General features: G+C 30.5%; 2 protein-coding genes across 2 annotated transcripts; one reads left to right on the forward strand and one right to left on the reverse strand.

Annotated features, from left to right (window-relative positions):
- The first annotated feature begins 4,699 nt into the window (after positions 1–4,699).
- Positions 4,700–14,160, forward strand: LOC107015280 (metal transporter Nramp6). Its single transcript, XM_015215498.2, has 14 exons — positions 4,700–4,851; positions 5,258–5,380; positions 6,724–6,802; positions 6,888–6,928; positions 7,024–7,102; positions 7,189–7,293; positions 7,737–7,846; positions 10,133–10,314; positions 10,400–10,469; positions 10,948–11,121; positions 11,241–11,345; positions 11,826–11,957; positions 12,947–13,042; positions 13,623–14,160. The coding sequence occupies exons 2-14, from the start codon at positions 5,267–5,269 to the stop codon at positions 13,935–13,937; spliced, it is 1,602 nt and encodes a 533-aa protein (XP_015070984.1). The 5' UTR covers positions 4,700–4,851; positions 5,258–5,266; the 3' UTR covers positions 13,938–14,160.
- A 2,977-nt stretch (positions 14,161–17,137) lies between these two features.
- On the reverse strand, positions 17,138–19,842 carry LOC107012453 (cinnamoyl-CoA reductase 1). Its single transcript, XM_015212305.2, has 5 exons — positions 19,638–19,842; positions 19,401–19,555; positions 18,421–18,606; positions 17,996–18,348; positions 17,138–17,520 (listed from the first exon to the last, which is right to left on the reverse strand). Exons 1-5 carry the CDS (start codon positions 19,756–19,758, stop codon positions 17,337–17,339), a joined length of 999 nt encoding a protein of 332 aa, XP_015067791.1. The 5' UTR covers positions 19,759–19,842; the 3' UTR covers positions 17,138–17,336.
- Between the last annotated feature and the right edge of the window lie 3,343 nt (positions 19,843–23,185).

Consider the following 23,185-nt stretch of genomic DNA (forward strand, 5'->3'; position numbering starts at 1 on the left):
TAGGTTTAAAAGAGCTTCGAATAGTTTAGGGGCATAATTGACCCCGTTTTCTTTTAATATAAAAGTGATGTGGTAATTACATTTTACGTTTAAAAAAATGTAAATAAGCTGGATATTTCCATCAGACCAACTAAGGCCTATGTGAAAAGTTAGACAACAATGACATAAGTCAACCAAACTTTAAACGGGAGTATATCTGGACATCTTCGAATAGTTAAGGGGAATATTTGACCCTTTTCCCTTATATGAAATAGTCACTTTGTTCCATTTTAAGTTGCACCTTTTCGATTTGACACAGTGCTAAAGAATTTTTTTTTGTAAACTTATAATCTAAAACAATTCTTAGTCATTTATGTGATTATAAATTATTTTCTTAAATAAAAAATAAATTTAAATTATTCTTAATTTTTAAATCAGTTTTTGTGGGGGGGGGGGGGATCCCTATTGTATCTCATTTGTCCCACCATAAAAGGAAGTTGACTAGACAAGAATTGAATAGTAGTAGCAACATTTATTTGGGCTTCATTGTCATCAAACTCAATTTGGGCTTTTATTATTATATTCTCTTCTTAACGTACAAAAAGGCAAAAAGTTAGGCCTTTAAAAGTCAAGGTGATGGGGCCCACTAAAAGTTGGACCATTCAATGTGGGCTTGGAATAATCAACAAGGATCCATTCTTAAACAATAGCCTTTGTGTGGACAAATCGCCACATAAGACAACCTGGGTCCCACAATATTCATCAACAATTATTTTTTCCACATACATGCATAATAAAGAAAAAGAAAATCATTTTTTTATTTATTGAGTAGAAATAAATAAAATAATACTAATAATAAATTATATATTATGCAATTTTGAATGGACGTGAAAAGAGCTTGAATGAAATAATTAAAATGAGACGAAGTAAGTAACTCCTAGTTAATATCACGCTTGCTTGTCTAAATTTTAATTCTTAAGTGATATATTATTTTTGGAAAAATGTACAAGTACCTTCTCAATATATATTCGAAATTCTAGAGACACTTATACTATACTAAAGTCATATTACCATTGAACTTATTTTATAAGTAATTTTCTACCCCTTTTCAATCTACGTGGCACTAGTTGAAAAAAAAAAGTCAATCAGCGTTGGGTCCACAAGATAGTGGCAAGTAGGCCGAAAAGGGGTAGAAAATTACTTATAAAATAAGTTCAGAGAGTAATAGAACCTTTATAGTATAAGTGTGTCTGAGATTTGAGGCATAGGTTGAGGGGTATTTGTGCATTATCTCATTACTTTTCAATAATATGATTTATAATCATTTTAAATAATTGTGATTTTGTTTTAAATGAAAATTTAAATTTAAATTTTAAACTTTATATCCATTATAACATAGACATATAAATTAAAACTAAAACCACCAAACCTATGATCCGTCGAATAAGCATATAAACTAAGGAATATATATATATATATATATATATTGTGCGATTCTTCCTATATAGCAATAAGGAAAGAGTAGGTACAACTTTGATTTTATTTAACTTTCTTTTTAGTGTAAATATCATCGTGTTCGGAGCATTTTGCATATATATTTGATCTTAAAAGTAATAAAGTTAAAACAATATTTATAAATATTCCTACAAATTTATGACAAAGTAATCATATTAATATTTATTACAATTTATAATCAACTTTGTTTATTAATTTAACTAATACGAATTCACATGAAAAGAATACTAAAAGGGCAAAATGTTTCTATTAATGATCTATAGTTAACTAAACAACTTTTAGTTAAGCTAGAAATCATATTATCCTTTTTTTCTTAAAAATCATATTATCCTTCTACATCCATCAAATGTTTTTATCATTTAATCAATTGTGTTGTATAAAATCAAGATTAATTTTTCCACCATTTATAGACTATTTTGTCAGAGAGAAGTGGGTACCAAGATAAGAAAAGTATAAGTCTTCTCATTTAATCAATTGTGTTGTATTAGATCACAATGAATATGTCATTGGAATGAACATATTAAAGTTTAGAGTTAAAAAGAGAGAAAAAATTGTTAAAAATTTCAAAAAAAGTATATTAATTATTTTTTTTTTAATCAAAAGGGTAGAAACGCTTTTGACGGACAACTTTATTTTGACAAAATTGATGAGATTACATAAAAATCGCTGTTTTAACAATAATTTTATCAATTTTTTTTCTTTTAAACATCGGTGCCTCTACAGCGCTTTTCAACAACTAAAAAATGTGATTTTTTTTTTGTTAAACCGCTAACCGGGCAGCGATAATCATAACTTTTTTTAAAAATTTTGAACACATTGCTGCCTCGAAGAAAGCAGCAATTTTTGTAAAAAAAATCAGCAATTTTTTTAAAGTAAAAAGCAATTGGACAGACTTGGTACACTTTCTTCGCTTTGGGTGTATATATCGCTGTCATAACGGTGATTTTAAGTAAAAAAAATAATTTGGAAGAAATCGCTGTAAGTGCATCAATTTTCATATTTTTAGTTAAGTAATGGAGTCAACTTTGTCAAAAGAAAATTGTTCATAACGAAGTGTTTTTACTCTTCTGGTTAAAAAAAATTGATGTACCCTTTAAAAATTATTGACATTTTTTTTTGCCCTTTTGACTCCGATTATAACTTCTTAATTTCATGTAAGAAGCGAATCTATCTTAAGTAAAATACTATGATACAAAAATAATTTATAGTCAATTATTCATAAATACTTATTAATTTAAAAATAAATATGAATGGCTATGGATCAAAATTATGAACATAAAAAACTTTTAAATCCGCTGTCATCTAATGTGTTTTATCGAGTTAAGCCATGTGTTAGCGATCTCGTACATGAAAATGTCGAGTTTTTCCTCATGTTGTGTATATAGTATACTCATTAATTATTGATTGAATGAAATTAAGTTAACTAATGAGTATATTTTTTTTTTAAAGTTCATATTTTTTTTCCCTTAATTACTTGTTTAATTTTTTAATTGTTTTTTATTTATTTATTTTGATAAATTATAAAACAAAAAAATTTTCAATTATTATATTTTCAATTAATTAATTTTGAAAAAGGTAGAAGTTCTTAAATCTTAAATTATTAATTCACTTATTTCATATTTAATAAGGATATAATAATAAACTCACTCTGTCAATCATTATTTTCTTAATAGGTCTGTCAATTCAAAAGTGAACAAATTATTTATAACATAGAATGTAAGGATGATGATTAAATTACTAAATTAAGCCCGTACTTAGTGACAAGATTATACTCAACTCCGTTCACTTCTTCACGATTTCTCTTTTAGAATTAAACAATTAGAACTTTGACTTATATTTTGTGATGTATTTTTCATCATATTGATATGCAAAAGAATTATAATTTGTATTTTTTTAGTATAATTTTGAATATACAATTTTTTTTGTTAAAAATATCAAACAAATGTAATCTAATTTAACTTTTAAAATTAATCAAGTTTAATTTTTACAAAATGTAATACGATAATTAAAAGCTTATGGTGGAAGTAGTTAAGATTTTGAATTTTTAACGTTGTCTGTGTTGCGCTGTGTGCTTCATAATTTTGGCTTCATCTGAATATTTTACATAAGCCAAAAATTGACATAATGCATTTAACGGTTATAGACTATAGTCTCTAGTCAAATATATTACTATTCTTTTTTTTAAAATTATTTCTGTACTTGTCTATATTTGACTAAGAACATGTCTTAAAGATATATAATTTATTTTGTTATATTATTTTTAATTATTATAAACTATTTAAACATTAAAAAAGAATAATATTACTACTAATAAAAAAATAATAATTTGTTTCTTGATTTAAAAAAAATAAATATTCATCTCTAGTATGATGAAGTAAAGGTGGACCAGACATAAATACAGAGTGACTAAAATATCTTCACTTTATATTTGTCATTCGTACTCTTTTTAAGAAAAATATCAATTAATTTAATGTTATTGACAAGTAAAATGATTTGAAAGGATTTATTAAGGTATTTTACGAAATTATTTTATTTTATATTTATGGATAACTTATTTCATACTATTTATATTAAAATAATAGAATAAAATAACTATGAAACAAACTCAAAAACAGAAAAAATATATCCTGTTCATTTTTAATTATCATAATTTTCTTTTATAGAGTTAAACAGTACTCTCTCTGTTTAATTGTCATACATTTCATTTTTAGAGTCGAACTATAAAAACTTTGACTTACATTTAGGATATATTTTTTCATCATATTGATATGTAAAAAATTGCTACATAGTACTTTTCATATAGTTTTTGAATAACTAAATTTTTGTTTAAAAATCAAATTAATGTAATCTAATTTAACTTTAAAAATAAGTCAAATTGACTTTCGAAAAGCGTAACATGACAAACAAAAGTGAATAACGGAAGTGATAATTTTGCTAACGTTTAATTATGTATTTTTTCATCATATTATGTCAAAAATTTAGAATCTATAATACTTTTCACGTAATATTTGAATATCCAATTATTTTTCATTTAAAATATCTTAATGATGTAATCTAAGTTAATCAAACTGACTTTTAAAAAAATGCAACATAATATAAAATATTTCAAAATTATTATTTTCATTCCGCGAATCAAATAAAGGACTAATTATCAACGCAACAACCGAGTAGAGAGAGGAAGAATCTAATCTTCTAACAAGTCTTAATTAAAAAAAAAAAAAAAAGAGTATTAAAAGACTTTTCACTTTCTTTTATACTTATAAATAAAGATGGCGAAGAATTTAGGACAAAAAATAAACTAAAGCTCACTAAAAAACTAAAACTCGCGTTTTCTTTCTCTCCTCTCTGCAGCATCAGGTATTTTTTCATTACATTCTTCTCTCAAATTGGTGTTTTTTGCTCATTCTCAGTCATTTTTCAGTTTCGATTTCTCATTGGATCGAAATTCCCCTATTTACAGCCAATTTGTCGATCGAAATTACTATTATTAGTATTTTTTAATGGTTTATAATCAGGTTTTCTCTTGTTCACGTGAACCCATACTCCTCTCTCTAGACCATATATAGTAATGCGATATTTTTTTTTATATAAATAAAATACTTAATTATAAATGAGTGAGGATCTATAAATTTAAAAAAATTTTAAGAATCAACTTTATATGTTAAATCCATCTTTTTTTTTTGGTAATAGTACATTCATTCGGTTGAAATTGTATATATATAGCAGTTGAATATTTTTGTAATAGATGATTTTTACTGTGAAGGGTGAGAAGATGGCGGCGAACTCGTCCCCACAACCGCAGTTTATGACAAGCCCTGCAAATAAGACCCATTCGAATCAGCCATTAATTGATGATATTGAATATGATCAAATTGTTGTACCCGATGTCAGTTTTCTCTCCATCTTTTTTCTCACTCACACTGTATTTTGTGTCCTTTTCTGTTTTTTTTTGTCTTATGTTAATTTAACTTTTTTTATTATTTTATTTGATATAATAAGCTAGTGTATTTGTTTGGCTAAATCTGTCTCCACAACTTCAAGTTTATGAAATCACAATTTAAAAAACTTGTTTCAAACTAGAGCTAAATATAATAAATCTGTCATATACTACTGTCAACTAGAGCTATGAACAGGTAATGTTTATTAGAGAAAATCGAGTTATTATTACTTTTTTTTAATATAGATATATTTTTTTTATTTTATTTTTGTATTGTGAGTTTAATTTTTGATTTCAGATGTTGGATATTTCCTTAATTTTTTAGTTTGCTTAGTTTTGGGAAAAATTGTAGGACTGGTAGATGAAAAATTGGATCAAATTTTAAGTTGGAAAGTTTGGGTTTCGTGATTTTCTTTTAAATACCTGTGTTTTCATGGATCCAACTATTAGGTTCGTGGGTTTGTGGTTCGTGCCTAAAGCAACTACCTTTGGTGTATATATAAGATTTCGAAACCACTTTTGTTATACTATTTCTGAGTTAGCGATTTATTTTCATCTGTTTGTTACTCTGTTTTAGCTATTAGTCAATTACCAGCTCCAAAAGGTTTTACAGTTATCTGACTTCTCTCTCCTATATTATTTTTAAAATGATATTTTACCTCCATAATTCATGTATTATTTTGTAGCTACTAACGATTCGTAGTTATTTATTACTTAGTCGAGGCGGATGAGTTCATTTTTTAAGATTCTTAGTATTTACTCGATATGATTATGAAAGTTTTGAGTTCACATCTATTATTTGTTTATAATTTTATTGAATTTTTATTCAAATTTTATGCTCCGATTTCAAAGTATAGGGTTTAGATGAACCTGGTACCGCAAGGGTGGATGCACCCATGCTACTGAACTCACTGATAAAAGATCTCTCAATTTGATGATGAGCATGTACAAAATCTGGTTCATTGTGACAATGTGTGGCTAGATTTTACTGGAGTATCTGTCATAATTCGTTTGAGCTCGTTTTGAATGTTGAACTTCTGACTTTACTACCCGCCAATGTGATGAGTAATCAGTTGAGTGATTTTGTTTCTTATATAACGGAGAATGAAAGCTGGTAATACTAACTTCTGTAACACGTTGTCTCCCCTCATAACATGTCTAGCTCTTCAAAGTATCTGTGCTACTATTATTCATCAGTTACAGCTGGAATACATTTCTTCATTTTTGTTGGAGTAAGTTTTTATGTGAAATTCCTGATGTGAATTGATTAATGTATGTTCTAATATTTGCAGAAGAAAAGCTGGAAGAACATATTCTCATATATCGGTCCTGGTTTCCTTGTTTCTATTGCCTATATCGATCCTGGAAATTGTAAGTCTTGGTAATGAATTTGGATTTACTGATCACATTTACTTCTGTATGTAACTGTTTTATCTCTGAACAATGTGTCTTGCAGTTCAAACTGATTTACAAGCTGGGGCTCAGTACAAATATGGGGTGTGTATCTGCTTTGCTCTGTTCTTCTTAATCTAGCATGCATGTGTCTAGAGTAAATTTACAATTATCTAACAAAACTTGTACATGTTCCACAGTTGCTTTGGATAATTTTACTGGCGTCCTTTGCCGCTCTTGTGATCCAATCCCTGGCAGCAAATCTTGGGGTTGTTACAGGTTCATGATTTTTGATTATTCGATCTTCTTATCATTCTAAAAAGCATAAGAGTGATGATATTGATGTGCTCCTGGCTTCATTACAGGAAAGCATCTAGCGGAGCATTGTAGAAAGGAGTATGCAAAGGTGCCAAATTTCATCTTATGGGTCATAGCTGAAATTGCTATTGTGGCGTGTGATATTCCTGAGGGTAAGTCATAAGTGTTCCTCGACAAGTGAAGACTTCAAATCTTTCTTGATACTATCTCATAAGAGACATCTATCTTTTCAAAGCAAGCATAGTAGTAAGAGGTTTAATATAGTCCTGTCAGCTCTACCTTGGTTTGTAACAAGTTTGTTCGTCACTTATTATGCAGCATGCACGAGACAATGTGTAATTAGAACGTGCAAACTTCAAATAATCAAGAAAAAGGAGAATACTCTCTCATGTTGAAGTTAATTAAACTATTTTCTTCAGCTATAGCAATGACAGAATTAACTTGCACAACATACGTCGATTCTATACTACCTGTGCTGCAAAATTAGTTGTAGATTATCAAAAGCTAGATAGAACTGAATAGCTTAGGGTTTTCATGTTGAAGTTGAACTTCTGTTGAGTTTTTTCTTAATTCCAATGTTCTTTCAATTGTGCAGTCATTGGGACAGCGTTTGCTTTAAACATGCTCTTCAAAATACCAATATGGTGTGGCGTGCTTATCACAGGGCTGAGTACCTTGACTCTACTTCTATTGCAACAATATGGGGTATGTTTGTATCATTCACTTCGAAAACCTATGCTTGAATAAATTGGTTATGAATGGTCAACAGTTATTGGAACAGAGAGTCTATCTATCTATATATTTAAAAACACGAAGCTCCTAAGAGAAATGTCGTTCGCCTTCTTTACCTTGTCAAAGACAATCTTTTCTTATCGAACTAGGTGTGAATTCTTAATATTTAGTACTTCAAATTGTACATTAACTCTTTTTTAAAATAGTACAGCAAATTTTTTTATTCTCCAAAAGTTGGAACCATTTTTTCAGAAATTAAGTTGACAGTGATCTATCGATTCTAATTACGCGATAATTAGAAAACAGTTTTATATGCCTTTTCTTTTGGCAATAAATTGACATTTATTATAGTCACCAGTAAATATTTACAAAGACAGTCAATCAAACCTGTTTGCTCATCACAAATATCCAGTGCAACTATACAAGTCCACCAATACACTCGGTTTACTATGCTATAGAAGGAATATGAGTAATGAGTTTCGCCTTTCTCCTAACTCGTATGCACATGTTTGTTTTTAGCTCATGTACCACTGCTTCCTTATTCCTGTTCTTTTTGTTGAAAATTCTGGCATTTCTTTCCCCTCATGTACCATGTATCACAGCTGCGAAGCATGCCTTGAGCAGAGCCTTTCTTGGGGTACTTGACTTGCATGCTTGTTGTATCCAGCAGCATTCTTGTTCCCACGTCAGTATGGTCCTTTGCCAGTGCAACCAAAGTAGTATTCCTTCCCACACTTCAGTGTAATACACACAGTCAAAGAATAGGTGAGGCAAGGTCTCAAGGTGACATCCACATAAAACACAATCTCCAGTAATTTGCATGCCCCATTTGAGTAAGACATCCTCGGTCTTAATCTTCCATGAAGTGCTACCCATGATGTAAACACTTGTTTGGGGCAGGCAACCGAGTGACAAACTAGGCTTCTCCATTCTACATTAGCTACATCTCCTCTAATTCTTTTATATGCCTCTGAAATGTGGATGCCCAAAACTTCCTCATATTTAGTATCGTCCTCACCATCCATGATGATTGTTTAGGAAGGTCCACAGTAAAACCATTTCGCCTTTTTATGCAGTACATGTGGATCCAGGTGATCCAGAGTTTTTCCTTCTGTTGACTTAAAGCCCAAAGTAATTTGCAAAGTGCTGCTTGATTCTAGATTCACATATTGATGATGTTCAGTCCTCCCGTTTCTTTGGTAAGCATATTTTATCCCATGCCATAAGAGCTGGCTTGATGATTTGTGCTTCTCCTGACCATAAGTAGCTTCTACATTGTAGCCTCTACTTGTTTAATAATCTTCTGGGGAGCAGAAATAGTTGTGACCAATAAGCTTGCATTCCCATCAAGACTGCTCTAATTAGCTGAATTCTTCTGGCATATAAGACCCTTCTAGCCATCCATGAAGTAATTTTAGCAGTTATCCATCAATTATCTTCGGTGAGTTGTAGATAAAGGCATACCCATGGTGGCAGTACGGTTCAATGTGAACAGGCTGTTCCAAGTTTTCTTCCCATCTGTATTTGCATTTTCCCCCAAATTTAGTTGTTGAGCAACTCCTTTCTTAGGACCTGAAGGTTGGGTTTCTGGCTCATCTTCCTGCACCCCTTGGGTAATTTCCTTCATGTTTCCATAGCTTGTGGACCCAGATTCAATAACAGTTAATATAACTTCTCTGAATACGTACATTCTCAGTACTCATCCCATTTCCTCGATTGTGTATAAGTGATTCCTCATCTACTGGAGTTCCCCTTATTTCGGTCGCAGTGATTGAGGGACTCAACTCGAAACCACTGTCTATCTTTTACCCCGCAGAAGGGGCACATGCTGTAGCCTTTGCATCGATCAGCACATCTTTTCGTGGCCTACCTCGACCTCTTTTCGCCATGAGAATGGGTTTTGGTGCAAGTTAGCAAAGGGAGCTATCGTGCACCGAGAGCATTGTTTCCACGAAATTTTGAAGTTGAGTTACTGTACGCCTAATTTAAGTTAAGTCATCATTATGTTCAAATTAAACATATTAGATTTAGCTACGGTGGCAATATAATGACATTTTCATCATTTGATTTTTTTTTGCATTTATTTTAATTTTAGCATTATTTTTCAAAAGATCAGTTTGTTTTGTTTATCTATTTTTTATTGATTAACGTGGTACACATGTGCAACACATGTAGATTAAAACTAGTTTAAAACAAATGTCTTTGTATCTATCCTTCTGTCATTTATTCATCTGACAGTGAAGTGTACTAACATTACAGGTTCGGACACTTGAATTCTTTATTGCGTTCCTGGTACTTACTGTAGCAATATGCTTCTTTGTGGAGCTTGGATATGCAAAACCGGACTCCTCAGAAGTTCTCCAGGGGCTTTTCGTTCCTCAACTCAAAGGGACTGGTGCTACTAAGCTTGCTATTTCACTTCTGGGTGCTATGGTTATGCCGTAAGTGTATATGGATGTTCTCTGTATTTTTTTTTTTGGATAATCATTTTACTATTGTCATGCTGATAATTTTCACTTTCTGCAGCCACAATCTTTTCCTCCATTCAGCCCTGGTGCTTTCCAGGAAAATTCCTCGATCCGTCAATGGCATCAAAGTATGTTTAATAATGAAAAACCTCCTCATGCACGCATATCAACTAAAGAAAAGAAAACAAAGAGAAAATTTGACTATCCTATGCTTGTTGATGTTAGCTACGAATCAAGTAGCATCATTTTATCGTTGATGCTTATGCTCATACTATGTTACTATAAACTCATGTTGTCATATTGTTTGGAGTATCTTCTCATACCCAAATTTATCTCAATAATTTATTAGTTCAATTATTGTGTGGTTGTCAATCCCGAGTAAGATGGTCAGCAACCTTCGTACACGACGTGGTTGACTTAAAAGATAGTTCATTTCTGGTTCTCCTTTTTCTTTAGTTTCTGTAAAATTAAAGGATTATTTTGGGTTCAGATTGGAACGCCCTAAACTAATTGATGTCCTAATCGTTCCTTTTATTTTGTATTTAGGATTATGTTATAACCTACAGGTGTGCAAGTTTTGACATAATTAGTGAAATAATTTTGCAGGAGGCATGCAGATATTATCTGATCGAAAGTGGTCTGGCTTTGATGGTGGCATTTCTTATTAACGTATCAGTTATCTCAGTAACTGGTGCTGTCTGCAATTCCCCTTCTATGAGCCCAGATGATCAGGAGAAGTGTCAGGACTTAGACTTGAACAAAGCCTCTTTTTTACTCAAAGTAGGTGACACCATACTACAACATCATTGAGGTTCAATTATGCAAAGCTATGTTTTTCATCCATGTTATGATGTTTTAAATCTTAATGACGATGTTCCTTTTTACGTTACTACTTACAGAATGTTTTAGGCAACTGGAGTTCCAAGCTATTTGCAATTGCTTTACTAGCATCAGGACAGAGTTCAACTATAACTGGGACATACGCTGGGCAATACGTTATGCAGGTAATCAAATGCTATCATTTTGTCTTATAATTTCTCATGTTCTTTTTGACATTTAAAAAACATAACTAGATCACCTGTATTCAACTTTGTTAAGATCTAAGACAAAAACATTTGGGATAAACACATTTCATAGAGAGACCAATTTCTTAATTTATCAAAGAACATGAGAATATACTTCTTACTGTTTCCTAAAACTAGGGGTGTAATGAGGTTCTACAGTCTATAATTGTTAGGAAAATCGAATTAGTGTTCTGTTTTGATAATCTGTGTAGGTTTATTCAAAATTGGTTCTTGATTGGTGGACCTTCATGATTAGTTTAGGTTAAATGTAAAACCAAACCTCTTCCTTTATCTGGTTCAAGAGAGCCACAGTGAATGTCAAATATGTTATGATATCAACGATCAGTTATGTTTTAACTTAGGGTAGTAAAGTTAACTATTCAAAGTTGTGCAACTAATATTTGTTTTATTGTTCTGTAGGGTTTTCTTGATTTGCGACTGAAGCCATGGATTAGGAACTTCTTAACTCGATGCTTAGCCATAGTTCCAAGTTTAGTTGTTTCACTCATTGGAGGCTCTGGTGGGGCTGGAAACTTGATCATTATTGCTTCGGTAAAGTATCTGTACCTAAGCTTTTTGTACAGTTATTAGAACACTAGCAGGTAAATTCTTTTGTGGTATGAAATTGGATAATCTAAACTTGACAAGTGGACTGACTGTTGGGGTCTTCCTCTTGCGTGAACTAGGTCTACGTATTCTATACCCCCAAAATGTTAAGAGATNTTAACTATTCAAAGTTGTGCAACTAATATTTGTTTTATTGTTCTGTAGGGTTTTCTTGATTTGCGACTGAAGCCATGGATTAGGAACTTCTTAACTCGATGCTTAGCCATAGTTCCAAGTTTAGTTGTTTCACTCATTGGAGGCTCTGGTGGGGCTGGAAACTTGATCATTATTGCTTCGGTAAAGTATCTGTACCTAAGCTTTTTGTACAGTTATTAGAACACTAGCAGGTAAATTCTTTTGTGGTATGAAATTGGATAATCTAAACTTGACAAGTGGACTGACTGTTGGGGTCTTCCTCTTGCGTGAACTAGGTCTACGTATTCTATACCCCCAAAATGTTAAGAGATCGTTTGAGTCCTCCACCATTTATGCTGAGCTCTTTGTTTATATGTAACAACACTTAAAAATAAATTGACCTTATTATATGGACTATTCATGAGTTTGATAAATAACAATAAAATTGATCTCCTTAAAAGGACCATGGATTGGACTGACCATGGACTTGCTTAGAGGAGTGGAACTAAACACATGCATATTTGAATTGGCACAACCCGGTTGTTCATTTTCTAGATATTTCTAGTCTTACCATACAAATATAGGTGTAGAAACTTATTTGGGATACATAATTGCTATATGGGGGTACACTTGGTACTCAATTTAGTTAAGAACATTGACATTAAAAGTTTATTGCTAATAATACAAACATGATACATAACTGAGGTCTCATATTTAACATGGTTGACAAAATTTTCATGAGAAGTTCTTATTCTAGATTGTTAAATATTAATCCAAATATCTTATCTGTTATTCTGCAGATGATCCTATCTTTTGAGCTCCCCTTTGCTCTGATTCCATTGCTCAAATTCACAAGCAGTAAGACCAAGATGGGTTCACACGCAAATCCAGTTGCGGTGAGAGATCTTCTAGCTTATTTAATTTTTGCACACTATTGTTGCACCAATGAGAATACAGGAGTTTCATGTGTAAAAAACTAAAAAATGAAACAAATGTAGCTTAATGATGCAACAACTAATTCCAAGAGCACCTGATTTTACAGTATCAAGTTTGGGTCAACTGTAGCAGGTCCTTAGTCTCTAATAGTATAGAACTCTTGCTCTCTTGATTAGGATAGTCGACTTTCTGATACAAAACCTGCATGCAAAAAGTTAAATTCATTCTATCAACAGTTGCATAGCATCAAACTGAAACACATTGGGTAACAATAAAGGAGTTTGGGAGTTCAAAAGGTACGACAATGGGCTTCCCTTTCTTTGCATAATTAGCTTAGGCCGTAATACCCAATCACCTTTCTTGTTAGTAGTTTGAAAATCGTTTACGTGTATATTCCATAACATGTTTCTATGCCTATGGCTTGGCCAAAAAGTTCTCTCTGCATTCTTGGTTTGCTTCCTTATCTCGAATACTAGCAACACTGTCCAACCTTTGTTCCACATTGACTGATCAATTTTTTCCGCTTAAAACTTTTTACAGGTTTCAGCAGCTACCTGGGTTATTGGTACACTAATCATGGGAATAAATATATACTATTTAGCAGAAAAGTTGATTACCTCTATCAAGGATAGCCATTTCGGAAAGGCGGCTAAAGTTCTTTGTGGACTATTAGGTGTCTCATGTTTGTTAGGTTATCTGAGCAGTATCTTATACTTGGCTTTCCGGAGAAATAAGGAAGGTACACATCTTCTGGCGCTTACAGGGCAAGAAGGTTTACAAGTTTCTGAATTGAACAATCTACCTAGAGAAGACATTTTACGTATGCAGTTGCCTCAGCAGAGGACCACTAATTGACATGTTTACTGAAGGGTTAAATGTAACAGATACTGTGTGCAATTCAGTTAGAACTCGTATCGTGTTAACCTGTTTTCATAGGCATTATTGCCAATGATCCAGTGTTGTAATGTTAGAATTAGTTTGAAATGATGAGAATCCCATATAGACTTTCTATATAAGAGAGAACTGCTTACGCCTCCTGGAAGGCCATATATGAAAATAAAATTAGCTGTTATCTACATTTCCTTGATCTTTAGTTTCATCTATATTTCCTTAATCTTAGTTGGTTTGATTGCATTGTTAATCATGTTTAGGGAATGTTTACAAATTTAATGTTAGCTCTATCATCTATGTTTCCTTAGCATGTTTGACCAAAACAATCGGTGGATCGTTGGTGTCCATCAGGGGTCCTGACTAATTCAGATTCGAGTCGCGTGTGAAAAAAATTAATTGGATTCCAAAGAGGCCTGAGGAAGTCCCTTTCCCCCAAGTTAATCTTTGGTACGCCATTTCAACTTAGATTAATAGTAATGATGATTGTAACACAAAACAATAAGAGTTAGAAAAGTCCTAATTTCATTTTACTTGTTTGGATTATCTGTGTGTACACAAAAAATTAATCACCATCTTTCATTTTTCTAACAATTAATTGGCCAAAGCTCTGTTTAATATATGAGGCTCTGCTAGTTCTGAGTTTTCAACTTAATTATCTCCTCCTCATGTTAGTTCTTTTTTATTTCATTCCTAAGGTTCTAATAAGTGATTGTCAATTCTGCCTAAAAGTCTTTTTTTTGTGTGTGGTAATTTAATGATGTCTAAAAGTCTTGCTAATGTAGATAAGACTAACTAGAATAGACTGATTAATCCACATAGTGACAAACTCCAATTGAAAGGAACCACATTTAAGCTAGATAGAAATAGGGGTAAGCTCTGTTTGGGTTAAATTGAAAAATCAAATAAGTCAAATCGAATTTTAATTTGGATTGAGTTTTGGATTTATTATTTACTTTGTTTGAATTTTTGGTTTAATATCGGATTTAGAAAAATGAAAATCGAAAAACCAAAAAAACAAATTTATATATGTATAAAAAAGTATACTTTTAATATATGATTAGTTTTTAGTTATTTTTATTATGGTTAGTGTATTTTTGGACATCTATAATTGATATATTTTTAAGTATTGTGTTTTATATTTTACTTGTGATTTATATTAAATAGTATATTAAAAATTGCATATTAACATAACCGATTAACCAAACTGAAAAAACCTAAAATAAAAAGAGAAAAATCAAACCAAATCAAATTTATTTTGATTTGGATTGAGTTACACTTCTTCAAATCAAAAATCAAAAAATCCAAACCAAATAAATATAAAATCAAACTAAAAAACCGAATGCACACCCCATAGCAACCCATTTCTTATTATCATTATTTTCCCTTAACAATAATTTTCCAGCATCAATCACTTAATGATCCTAATGTGTCATGTGTATGTGGAAGTGAGTGATTTTCGTTTTATATAGCATACAAGAGCAAAGAAAAAGTGAAAAAAAGAAACACAATTAGTTTCTTGTAACTTTAAATGTAATAAACAACAAACATTGTAATTTATGGTGTTAATAGGAACTTTAACATATAGTTTTAAGTAGGGGTGTACATGATCGGGTTGGTTCAAATTTTTTAAATATCAAACCAAATTATTTATGTCGGATTTTTGAATTTATAAATCAAACCAAACCAATAAAATTTGAGTTTTTCAATTTCAGGTTTTTCGGATTTTTTCGATAAAGTATTCATACAAATATATAATTTACTTGTACCTCAAATATTTCTTTAATCCTACCAAAATGCAACTATCTAAGTTATTTTTTAAGAAAATAACAAAAAAATATGATATGATTAATGACACTAAAATATTAAACAACAAAAAAAAATCTCGTAAAATAAATATTGCAAATTAATAAGTTATAATGAAATTGATCATAATTCAAAGTACTAAATCATGCTAAATAAGTTTAGTAATTACTAGTTACATGACTAAATATTAAAAGAAAGTAAAATTAGATCATGTATTTTATTGTCTAAATCTATGTAAAACTAAAAAATAAATATTCAATATTATTTTTATTCTTATTGTTGAATTGATTTTCTTTTTTGCATTACTATTAATTTGATTTTTATTTAAACTTCATTATAATTACCAACATGTATGGATTATAATCTTTATTAGATCGTTAAGAATTCTAACTTCCAAACATGAAATAAATATATTAAAAGATAAAAAGTATGAAAAAGTATAAGATATATTTAAAAATTACATCAAAATAAGTATTTTTACATATAAAATAAAATTTTAAAATTATATATATAATGTCGGGTTGGTTTGATTTTGGGTTGTTTTTTTTAAGTTGAAACCAAATTAACCCAAATATAGTTGGGGTTTTTTTTTTTTCAAAACCAAACCAAGTCAAACCAAATAACTAGTCGGATTTTTTTTTCGATTTGACTCGATTTACGATTTGATTCGTTTTTGGTTCGATTTTGTACCCTGTTTTAAGTGTGCACTAACCTAAAACGTGCGGAGGTAGTTTGGTGTATTTATTATTGGCATAATACATAAATATGCCCTTTAACTTGGCTTCGAATCACATAAATGCCCTTCAATTTTGAGTTTGCACAAGTAGACACTTAAACTTGTATAAAATTGAACAAATAGACACACACGTCCTACATGTCATCCTACATGTCAGTTTTTGTCCTCTGTGGTGTCCAACGTGTATTTTGTCATGTAGGACTCATGTGTTTATTTGTTTAAAAGTTGGATAGTTAAAGTGTCTATTTGTGCATTAGGAAAGTTAGAGATAAAAGTTAAAATTTGAAGCCAAGTTTAGGGTTCAATATATGTATTATGCCTTTATTATTTAGCGTAGGAGGATATCACTCACTCACTCAATAGACTATATATAAATGTCACTTTCAAATTTGTTAGGGTAGGTTATATAAATCCATTTTTGTTCTAATATAAAAGTTGGTAATTGCATGCATGTATGATATAATATAAATGCAACGATCGCAATTGAACTTTAAATCTCAATTAGTTGATACTATATGCATAGGGACACATCATAACTGTACTGTATGTAGACTTCAGAGTGATATACATTGACAATATTAAAAAAATAAATAATCTAAAAGCTAACTTCACATTGTTAAAGAAATATGAGAATATATATTGGGATTTTTTTTTCTTTCTAAGTAACACTTTTTTTGAAACACAAAATTAGGAACACTACAAACATTTCATAAGCACACGCAGTAGCTCTTTCTTTATTTTAATTTGGTACAAAAAAGAGGGAAGCCTTTTAACATTAATAATCGTCCCTTAATAGCAGTTAATTAAGAGCTAATTAATTATAATTAAGAGTGAATTTTAATAGGTTCATCATTTTGAGTAGGAATTGGAAGGTGACCCTTCTCCTGCAGACTCTTCACTGTCTCATATAAGCACTGTTTTACTGGAGTAAACTCCAAACCCAAGTCCTTTAGCTTTTGGTTCGTGAATATGTACGGTTTTGCCCTTGGCCTCGTTTCATCCGAACACCTGAACATATAATAACAATAATAATTATTATGATCATCAAACGTGATTAATTACTAATCATTACATATCTATTTCAGTTTAATAATCGTTAGAGATGATTATTAAAATTACTTTAAAAAGCATGTCCCCTCCCACTATTGTTGACACTAAAGTCAAATTCAGATCGAGAAATCTTGCTAGAAACATACTTGGATGTGGGTACTTTTATTATTTTTTCTAGCATCAATACATAGTCAAATTCTTTCATAAAAGTATATATTATACGATTTTGGTTGTCGGGTAATCTACTAACACATCACCCCTTCAAACAAAAGAAATTAAGTTTCCTTTTTAGGCATAAAAAGAACATCATTATCTAAGCGCATTAATTATTAGCTACAAAATTTGTCTAGTTTCTTTTTGTACTGCGTGTGTGTATATATATATGTTCAAATAATGATAGAATTTTGCTGAAAGATTTGGTAAGTAAAATTACTTGGTGGGGATTGGATACTCCGGGAAGAATTTGGCGAGAATTTCAACCACGTCACCGCGATGAAGCACGCTCTCCGCGCAGATATAGCGGCCAGATGCAGAAGGAGCTTCGTAGAGAAGTATGTGGGCTAGTGCCACATCCTTAACATGAACATACGCCTGAATTGAATTGGCATATGTTTTAGCAGATCCAGTTAGGTACTTGAGTATGTGAAGAACACTGGCATTCACTGTTGGTTGAAGCAGTGGTCCAAGCACCAAAACTGGATTAATCACAACCAAATCCACTCCCTTTTCCCTTGCCTCATCCCGCGCTGTCTTTTCCGCCACTGTCTTCCCATAGCAGTACCAATTCTGCATAAACATATCAAGTAAATTAAAATCGACTATATCAATTGTCACTATCAATTTAAGGTACTAGCGGACCTTAGTATTCTTGCAGTAGTCAAGATCACTCCAGCAAGTCTCGTCCACAACTTTATCAGGGGCCCGGTTGGGGTCCATGTATACTGTACCAATTGAAGAAGTAAACACAACTCTTCGAACTTTGGTTTCTGCTGCTGCTGTTATCACATTCTTGGTCCCAATAACTGCTGGCTCCACCATTTGTTCCTTCACCATTTATCAACCAAAAACACCACAAATAGTGTAAAAAAGAATATATTTCAATTTGCATGAGCAAAGTGAGTGGATTTCAAACTATGAATAACTAAACTTTATCAGCCGAAAGAAGGCTTTACCTGATTCTGCCCCGATCCAAATCATATTCAACCAAAAATACGGTTTATGTATAAGATTTAAATTAATTTTACGTGTGTATATATATAGAATATTCTTCGATTCCTTTCGATATTTATTTACTTATTTATTTGCGAAAAATTTAACTCCGGCGCTCGAGGCATGTATTAGTAGTTAGTGGAATTAAAAGCTGAAACAACTTTGCTAGTGCGTCTTCGATGTGTCAGGTGATGATCAATTATGGTTACAGACGTGGGCCCACAAGTAACAGATCGTGATCCTCCCTTTTTCTTTTCTTTATTTAATTTTTTAAAATATACTGTACTCCATATTTCAGTTTCTTCCATCCCTGTTCTTTTCGATAAATCTCAATCAACCACTATCAGAAAATGAAAGGAAGAATCCCAGAGCACTAGAGAGCTAATTGGCTCTAAACGATCCCGTGAAGCAATTCTAATGGCTTTAATTCTAGATAGTAGTATCTTTTGTGATTTTTTTTTTAAATAGAGAATCAACATGAATGCTTATTTTAAATAATAATAATATATCTAGTAAAATCGGATAGTATACGCAGATCTCACCATGACTACTTTGTGCAGGTAAATAGACTGTTTTCAAAAGCTCAAGTGCTTACATTTAACCCCCCCAAAAAAAACATGAATGCTTACTGGATCATCAGTGACAGGGGAGGCGGTGTGGAAAACTCCGTCACAGCCATAAATTGCTTCTCTCAAACTCTGATAGTCTAGAAGATCAGCTCTCAACAGAATCAGTCTCTCCTTTGCACCTTCAAGTTCTTTCAAGTGACCATTTTTGGAGTCATCTGCACATTTTTACAATAATTTTTTTTGAATCAATTGGGAAATGTATCATGAATTTTGTACAAAGTTTAAATGTTATTTTACCAGGGTTTCGAACGGTTCCTCTGACAGTGTAGCCTTTTTCTAGAAGGAGTTTAACGAGCCAAGAGGCAATGAAACCTCCGGCGCCGGTGACACAAACAACTTTGCCGGATTCTGATGGCATGCTTACTTTTACTGCCGGTAGAATAAATTATGAAGGGAAAATAAGAGGAAAAAGAAATAGTGAGTAATCTCAAGTTAATGGAAAGAGAGAAAATTGAGAGTTTATATAGAGTTGGAAAAGCAAAAGCCAAATATTCACAAACGTACCTACTACAGACAGTAAATATTTCTTTTCTTAGCCCCTCAGACAGTTATAAGTTATTTTCGATATATTCTCGATTTAACAGATATATACATACTAAAGCCCTGTTTTCATTAATTGAAATTAATTTAATTTTTAAAATCAGCTGATTAAAGGATAATTAGTTTAAATTCATACAAGGAGACTGTATAATTATTTTTCATTTGACGTGAAACTATTCAAACTACGTCCCATTTTCCAAAGAATATGAGATTTCCAAAGGCTCTTCAGATAACAATCAGTCTCCTCCATGAAACGTCAACGTAAGTCCATTTCTTCGACATGTGAATTCTTTGTCTTAAAATTCTACTCTCTCCGTTTCTAATTAATTATCCATTTTAGAAATGATACATATATTAAGATAACAATAATTAGCATAGTAAAATTATAATTTTAGTCTTATTAATTATGATTTTAAAAATAATAAAATTAAAACTTAAAATTTTTTAACAAATTTAAATGAGAGTACAATAAAAAAAAATTTATCTATTTTTTGATCTGTTAAAATAAACAAGTTAATAGAAACAATTAAAAAAAAAGATTGAGCAAATAAATAGAAACAGTGGAGTATTAATTTTTGGCAAAAAAGTTGTCATGGAAACTTTGAATAGTTTTGTAAGTAGAAGCACAAACATAATTTAGGCCAAGTATAATTTCAAACTCTTATATATCTAAGTTTAAGGTTTTTTTCTTTTATGTTCTAAATTATCATAAAATAGGGAACTAATTAATGAATTCAATATTTCTTCTTTTAGATACCACAACATCAAATCTTTATATAAAAAAACTCCTCCTTTATCAGTGGTTTCAGTTGGTTGCTCAAATTTGTATTTTGTGTCCATTTATATACTTCATCGTTGTTTCTTAACCTACATCTTAAAATTAAATTATTTGTTGTACAAGAATTCTAATAGCTTAATTGATTAACAATCTAAATTTATTTCATTAGTGAAAATTTAATTCCCTTCGTTGTAATCTCCTTCTACCCCATTTTATAAAAATTGCTTTTGTATGCTTTTAAAAAGATATATTTATTAGACAGACGTACTCTTCATTAGTTTTACCAAAGTAGTCTTTCTTCGGAATTATTAGAGTGACGCTAATGGTGGAGAATGATTTTTTAAAATAATAACTATTTTAAACTCATAGTTATTGTTTTTAATAAATCATGATAATTAAAGAGGATCTGAGCACTATCATAAAAAAGAATATATTCAAACGGATAAAATTTATTGGCACAGAGTGTCTATACCAATTCAATTTATGCATGTCGTGAATTTAAATTATAGTTCGTTTTACTTAATTTTAATGAATTGACATGTATTTTACGTCATTAAATTACCTAATTGAAATTGCAATTGAATTGGTTTAAACATCGGCGCGGGTAATTTTGTCAACTTTAAACCAATAGCATTTATGGTTTTGGCACTTGTCTTTGTTTGCATGGCTCATCTTTCAAGCTAAATTTAGAGAAAGCAAGTGAATGAGCTAATTAGTATAATCCTATTTTTTTTCTCTTTCACTTTCTTCATTGAAGAAATATTTGGAAATAAAATATCAAGTACAAAATGTGTTGTTTTTTTTAGTTATTTGTTTAAATTATATTTAATATTTTGAAATTTATTTAGGATTTTTATTGATATATATTATACTGATCAATTATCATATAAAAGTGTAGAACTTACAATTAAAGAAAAAAATTTAATCCAAATGATCAATTATGCTTTTTGGTTACATTTAAAATAGTATAGTATAAACACAGAAAAACATAAATAGTATAAATAGTAAAAGAATGAACGATAAAGAAATAATATACGAGAATACTCTTTCAAATATGGAAAAGAAGAACAATAATAATCGTGTTTCTAGGTTTAATTTTTATGTTTCTTTGTATATCTTTATGGTCAAATAATTTCTCTATGATGACATTATTTATCCAATATTTCTTTCGTGTTATTACTATATAAAACATATAATATAATATATATAACATAATATGGAAATCAATTCCCTAAAAAGAGCTTATGTGTTTAGGTTTCACTTCTCTTACTAATAATTAGATTATTTATTAGAATAAGAAAGGGATTATTGTTCTCTAGAAGATTAATGAGGAATTTAGTTGTAGACGCATCATAAGATATGGGGTTTGACAATTAAGTTTGAACTAATTTAGAGTTATTAATTAATCAAGTATAGATGTAATAATAACATATAATTACATACTCAATATAATTAAATCTAGAAGCATAGTAGTTATTCTTTTGTACTATTTATTATGTACATATCTGATTATATGATAGAATCATTCAACTCTCATTTGAATATATATATATTATAACCTTAGGATCCCAATTCTAAAAATAATGATTTCTCGAGTAGTTAGTAAAAGAACGTTCCATTCTTATAAAAGTTATTTATGTCATTTTATTGACAAATTAATTGAGACAATTATTTTTTGTTTTTTACAATCTATCGATCTAGGTGAGATCGTATCTCAAAGTTAGAATCAAAATTTTGCAGACGAAAATTATAGTCTTTTTCAAGATCCATTATATTAGAATGTAAATTGTTCTTTCTTTCTAACGACCGAATAACTGAAAAAAAAATCTACATCTGATTTGACAACCACAACATTATTATTTATGATAGGAAAAGTTTTATATTTCTATTTTAGTTTATTATTAAACTAAAATTACAACCGAATATCTACACATAATACCTCATTATTTTAGACTCATTAATTTCATACCTTAACATATCACTGTTAATTTGAATCAGTCTTTTAACGATAATATCCGTCATAAAGTTATTTCTAAATATAATAACCTAATCGAAACTGAAATCACAATACGGTAATTATAATTTTACTAGAATCATAATTCACAATCACGCCTCATGTTTAGTTATATTCACGTTACATAAATAACTTGTAATTCGTCTATCACACAATCACCAAGCCCCATAAACTCGATAAGTGTACAAGTTATCTTTTCAGATTTTACTTTGTGTGAACACACTTGATTTATTATATGTATACACAGCTAATTAGAATTAATTTAAATTTGAAAAACTTATAACGTAATTACTCATCGATAATTATAAGCTACAAGTTGGAATCTATTTTCTTGGAATAATTATCAATATCAGAGTTGGTCTAGATGGATACTGGCTATTAAAAAAAAGTAATTAATTACTACAGCATACATCCTCCACATTATAATTTCATCATATTTAAGTCTATAATATT

This window comes from Solanum pennellii, chromosome 3 (assembly GCF_001406875.1).
Source record: "Solanum pennellii chromosome 3, SPENNV200".
Classification (NCBI taxonomy): domain Eukaryota; kingdom Viridiplantae; phylum Streptophyta; class Magnoliopsida; order Solanales; family Solanaceae; genus Solanum; species Solanum pennellii.

Coding starts and splice junctions, on each gene's coding strand:
- LOC107015280 (XM_015215498.2), top strand. CDS start 5,267: ATGGCGGCGAACTCGTCCCCACAACCGCAGTTTATGACAAGCCCTGCA. Junction 5,381..6,723: donor ATCAAATTGTTGTACCCGAT/GTCAGTTTTCTC, acceptor TAATATTTGCAG/AAGAAAAGCTGGAAGAACAT. Junction 13,043..13,622: donor CACACGCAAATCCAGTTGCG/GTGAGAGATCTT, acceptor AACTTTTTACAG/GTTTCAGCAGCTACCTGGGT.
- LOC107012453 (XM_015212305.2), bottom strand. CDS start 19,758: ATGCCATCAGAATCCGGCAAAGTTGTTTGTGTCACCGGCGCCGGAGGT. Junction 19,556..19,637: donor AGGAACCGTTCGAAACCCTG/GTAAAATAACAT, acceptor AAAAATGTGCAG/ATGACTCCAAAAATGGTCAC. Junction 17,521..17,995: donor GAGTATCCAATCCCCACCAA/GTAATTTTACTT, acceptor TTATATGTTCAG/GTGTTCGGATGAAACGAGGC.